At 59.4% G+C, this 5,294-nt stretch overlaps 1 protein-coding gene across 2 annotated transcripts; it reads left to right on the top strand.

Moving 5' to 3' along the window:
- Positions 1 to 1,558: 1,558 nt before the first annotated feature.
- Positions 1,559 to 5,294, top strand: ABB37_06796 (putative mitochondrial kinesin; the record flags this gene model as incomplete). 2 transcript variants are annotated; one of them, XM_015805205.1, is made up of 1 exon in its annotated part: positions 1,559 to 5,294. In XM_015805205.1, a coding segment is annotated over exon 1 (2,560 nt), but the record flags the coding sequence as incomplete, so codon positions are not given. The 2 variants fall into 2 exon arrangements, with proteins under 2 accessions (XP_015656498.1, XP_015656497.1); XM_015805204.1 differs by having other exon boundaries at positions 1,625 to 5,294.

Raw genomic sequence — 5,294 nt, 5'->3', positions numbered from 1 at the left:
GCAGACGAAGCTCGCCGACACTGAGGCCACTCTGCAGACCACGGAGGAGAACCTGCAGGAGACGCAGACCAAGCTCGCCGAGCACCGAGGAGAACCTGCAGGAGACGCAGGCCAAGCTCGCCGACACCGAGGAGAACCTTCAGGAGACGCAGGCGAAGCTCGCCGACACCGAGGATACGCTCGCCGAGACGCAGGCCGCACTGGAAGAAACGGATCGAACACTCTCCGCTGAGATCGCGTCGTTAGAGGGGCAACTGGGTGTGGCCCGGACGCTCGGTCAGCAGCAGGGCGTCTACATTGACAAGCTCATCGAGTACACGCAGGCCACCTACCACACAACGCTGGAGGGGCTGACGGCGGTGCAGACGACGGCGCTGGCGGAGATGCTGGCGCGGTCGGGTCTGATCATCACGGCCGTCACCGATGCGGCGACGGCGGAGGTGGACAAGATGAAGGAGATATGTCACATGATGGACGGCAACTACAAGGAGACGGCCGCGCGGTTCGACATGCTGCGTCGCATTCTCGGCAAGATCGACCAGGACGTGAAGGAGGCGGTGGTGGAGGTGGACAGCAAGGGCAGGCGTCAGGACGAGCCAGCGGTGTCTTCTACGCGTCATCTGGGTGATGTCTCGAACCGTGAGAATAGTCTTGAAGCGAAGGCGCACGCGACCAGTCATTCCTCTTCTATTGGGTTGTAAAGCTGAAAAGGGTTGCTGCCTTCAATCCGTGCGTCTGTGTGTGCTCGCTTCTTTTGTTACTTTTAGTACTTTCCTGTTTTGCGTTTCATTGATGAAGGCTCCATCCCTTCTGTCTTGGGTTTTCACTTGAGCTCTTCATTTTCGCTTGTATCACCGTACTTTTCCTTCTTCTTTATCCCTGTACCCTTCTAGAGCTCTCGAAGACGAAACAAGAGTCTTCAACAGACAGCTCATTGCGAATAAGGAGGACGTGGTCACGTGTGTGCTCTGTGGTCAGTTCGGCAAGAGGAAGAACGCTGCACCCCGCAGCGTGGGCGGTGGGTGTAGAGGATCATTCGTGCTCCGTCGCACCCACGCACACACAGTTGGTGAAAGAGACAAACCCTGCCTTGTGTGTGTTGTTTTCTGACGCGTCTCCTTGTTCAGCACGATCATTGCGGAGTGCCTGGGGCACCCTCTGTAAATCTGAATAGCCGAGGAGTTGGTGGCGTTGGCGCTGACAGTGTTGCGGAGTACTCCACGCTGCGAATGCATAAATGATAAGTTACGACTATTGTTGATGTTATGTCAGTCAGCGCAAAAAGGATCGTTCCGCGTCATTACCGTTGGTCCACAAACACAAAAACTCACTCTTTTCTTTTCTCCCTCTCTCCCCCCTTCTCCCTTTGGTTCCTCGTTGCTCCTCCACTTGTCTCTATTGGGTGTTTACCAACTCACCTGGTAACCATCTCACCCGTGTTGGGGTCCACAACAATCACTCACACGCCACCGATTCGTGTGTGTGTGTGTGTGTGTGCTGCGCTATGTGTGGCTCAACATGCTAAATCACGACGTTCTCTTGTTGATGTTGTCATTGAGTTCATCGACAACGCTTTTTTATTCGGCTGTATCCCGCGGCACCACATCTGCTGGTGTGTGACTTAGACGCTCCTCTCTTCGTGCTTTGTACGACCTTGGCTTTTACAGCTCTTGTTGTTGTCGTTTTCACCGCCCGCCCCCCCCCCCCCTTCCCACGTTTCCATTCCAAACAACGCATTTCAGTAAAGCAACGAGCACTGTCGCAGAGTTGAAGTGTCTCTTTCGATTACGCAATCGCTAGCTTCTTTCTTCTTTCTTTTCTTCTTCTTACAGTCGCGCGGCATATTATTCTTATTGCTTCTTAGATTCACCCACCCTTTCTTTGTCACCGATAACGCGTGTGTTTCCACACATCTTAACTTGCGAAGTTCTCTTGCACTATCCCACTCCGCCAGAAGTCCCGTTGTGCATTTCACCAGGTACCGTTGTTCAAAGCATCCTGGGAAATAACGAAACAACGAGGAGCTGAAAGAGGGTTTCTTCTGTCTTCACCTGCGTGCTCTCCCCTCTTGTCTTCTTCTCTGAGGCAGCGAGCGACGGCATTACAGCGTTGCTTTAGCTACATATACACACTGTGAAGTGATACTTTCTTTTCCGCAAATTTACTCTATTTCCATTTTGTATTGCTTGCTACACTCACCTAGATATCTTGTTCTTTTACATTCCCCCCCCCCCCTTCGCTCTCTTTGTTTTGGTTTGTTGATTCAACGTAGAAGTCTCCTGTTCCGACGACACAGCAGCCTCTGCTTGTTCTCCTATTGTGACGTATTGCTTTTGGCTGTTGACTCCCCCCCTTCTTTCTCGCAACACCTTCGTCGTTGGGGAGTTTCTCAAAGTAGGCTGTCTTCGAATAGCCTCTTCCTCTGTACCGCGAACATCAACACCGTTTATCTTATCTTCGCTAGAGTTTTTTTTACTATTTTCTATTTTGGTTTGTCGCTGCTGTTGTGACCTTAAAGATTGCGTTGGGCGGCCTTTTCTCTTCCCTTCCGCACAGCTGTCGTCAAGTTTATTGTACTGTTTTCCTTACTTTGTTTTCCTTTTCCCTGTACTGTAGAGGCGCACCATCGTTGACGAACTCCACGCGTGTAAAAGCGTTAGTGCCTCTCCCCTCACACACCCGATAGAATCCTCATTATTGTTTTTGTCTGTTGTGTGTCTATAGCCAAGTGAAAATGGAGTTCAAGCGTTCCAACTCCTCTCGCGGTCCCCTCGCCTCCGGCCGTCGCGGTCACGCCGTCGGCGGCGGCGTCACACCGAAGCGTTCTACAACGCCTCTGAAGAAAGCATCTGCACGTGGAACCCCCACTGCACCCGCACCAGCAGCCGCAGTTGCCGCTACGCCACCGCTGCCGCCGCGCCCGTCCGCGCTGCCGTCCGCACGCGAGCCGGCGCTCGAGACACCGAAGACGCCAACACCTGACTCGTTTGAACGCAGTGGCGCCGCGACGGGCAGCAGGGGTGGCTTTAAGCGCTCCAACACGGCGGTAGGACTCCGGCGTGCTGAAGCTGTGAAGCGCAACAACCGCGTCAACGTGTATGTGCGCGTGCGTGCGTTCCGCGACGACGAGAAGAGCGGCGAGCTGAGCCAGCTTGCGGTGAACATGGACAACGACGCGGTGGAGGTGACGGTGCCGAAGAAGGGCCGCTTCACCTTCGGGTTCGACGGGTGCTTCTGGAGCAACGACCGCGCGTGTCCGTCCGGCAAGACGTCGTCGTCGCAGGAGGACGTGTTCGAGGAGGTGGGCCGGCCGCTCGTGGAGAACGCGCTGGCGGGCTACAACGCTGCGGTGATGGCGTACGGGCAGACGGGCAGCGGCAAGACGTACACGGCGTTCGGGCCGCCGGGGTCGATCGGGACGTCGCAGGAGGGCCTCATCCCGCGCGTGTGCAACATGATCTTCGCGCGTGCGGCGAACAGCGCGCAGAAGGGCGTGACGTACACGGTGTCCGCGTCGATGCTGGAGGTGTACCTGGAGGACGTGTTCGACCTGCTGAACCACCGCAAGGAGCTGAGCGTGCGGAACGACTTCACGAGCAACACGTTCAGCGTTGTGGGGCAGAAGACGGTGCTGGTGAAGAGCTACAAGGACGTGCTGGCTGTGCTGAACAAGGCGGAGCCGCTGCGCACCTTCGCCGCGACGAACATCCACGACCACTCGTCGCGCGCGCACACGCTGTTCCTGCTGGAGGTGCAGACGCACTTCGACGCGCCGGACCTTGCGCCGCGCTGTGCGCGGATCCTGCTGGCGGACCTTGCCGGGTGCGAGCGCATCAAGCTCGCGGGGACGGAGGAGGGGCTGGCGTTCGAGCAGGCGCGCAACATCAACCTGTCGCTGCTGGCGCTGGGCTCGTGCATCGAGGCTGTCGCGACGCGCGGGCGCGGCAACGCGCGGCCCGTGCCGGAGTTCCGCAACAGCACGCTGACGAAGCTGCTGAAGGACTACATCGGCGGCAACAGCATCTCGACGATGATGGTGACCATCTCGCCGAGCGAGCGCGACGCGAACCTGTCGGTGCAGACGCTGCGCTTCGCCGACCGCGCGAAGCAGATCACGACGTACGCGAAGGTGAACACGGTGGACCCGGAGCAGGCGAAGCAGGACGGGTCGGACATGAGCGACCGGTGGCGCGACGAGTACCTGCGCAAGAAGGAGGCGCTGTACGCGGAGTACCAGCTGAAGGGAACGATCGAGAAGCTTGTGACACGCATCGCGGACCTGGAGGAGAAGCTGCGCGAGTCGCCGGACGACGAGCTTGCGGTGCACCTGACGACGGAGATTGAGGAGCTGCAGAAGGCGCTGACGGAGGCGGACTACCAGATGGGGCTGCAGCGGCAGATCCTGTACGGCGAGTTCCTGATGCTGGAGGACGAGCTGCGCGAGATGAACACGAAGATGCAGGAGATGAAGGAGGAGCACGAGGAGGCGCTGGAGGGCCTGCTTGGCGAGGAGGCCGGGCGGTACGAGGAGATGAAGCGCGGGTACGAGGTGCGGCTGCGCGCGCTGCAGGACGAGAGCGACGCCGCGCGCACGGCGGCGGACGACGAGATCGCCGCGCTGAAGCGCCTCGTTGCGGAGCTGCGCGAGAAGCTGGCCGCGAAGGAGGCGGAGTGCGCAGCGCTGGAGCGCGAGATGGCGGCGCTGCAGGCGAAGTACGACCGTGACACGGCCGCCGCGGCGCACACGCGTGGCGAGCTCGAGGAACAACTGGAGGCACTGCAGGCGGCGCACGAGCAGCACACGGCGGCTGCGGCGACGGCGGAGGCGGCCGCTGCGTCGACGATCGCTGAGCTGCGCGAGGCGGTGGAGGGGCTGCGCACGCTGCACGCGACGTCGGAGGAGAAGGCGTGTGTGCAGGTAGCGCAGCTGGAGGAGACCTCGACGGAGCTGCAGCGCTGCATCGAGGAGCGCGACAACCAGCTTGCGGCTGTGGAGGCGCAGCTGGGGCACACGGAGGAGCAGGTGTGCACGCTGACGCAGCGCATGGCGGCGGCGACGAGCGCGGCGGAGCAGAAGGAGGCGGAGCTGGTGCGTGAGGTGGAGGCCCTGCAGTCGACGCTGAAGCAGCTGCACGAGGACATGGAGAGCACCGAGGCGGCGCACGCGGATCGCAGCGCGAAGCAGCAGAACGAACACGCCGCAACACAGCAACAATTATGGGAGACCGAGGACGACCTCCGCGATACGCAGGCCAAACTAACGCACAGCGAAGCCACTCTTGCCGAGACACAGG

The sequence above is a fragment of the Leptomonas pyrrhocoris genome (genome assembly GCF_001293395.1).
Source record: "Leptomonas pyrrhocoris isolate H10 chromosome Unknown, whole genome shotgun sequence".
Lineage (NCBI taxonomy): Eukaryota > Euglenozoa > Kinetoplastea > Trypanosomatida > Trypanosomatidae > Leptomonas > Leptomonas pyrrhocoris.
Note: the sequence above shows the minus strand (reverse complement) of the source record. Positions and strands in the feature narration are given on the sequence as shown.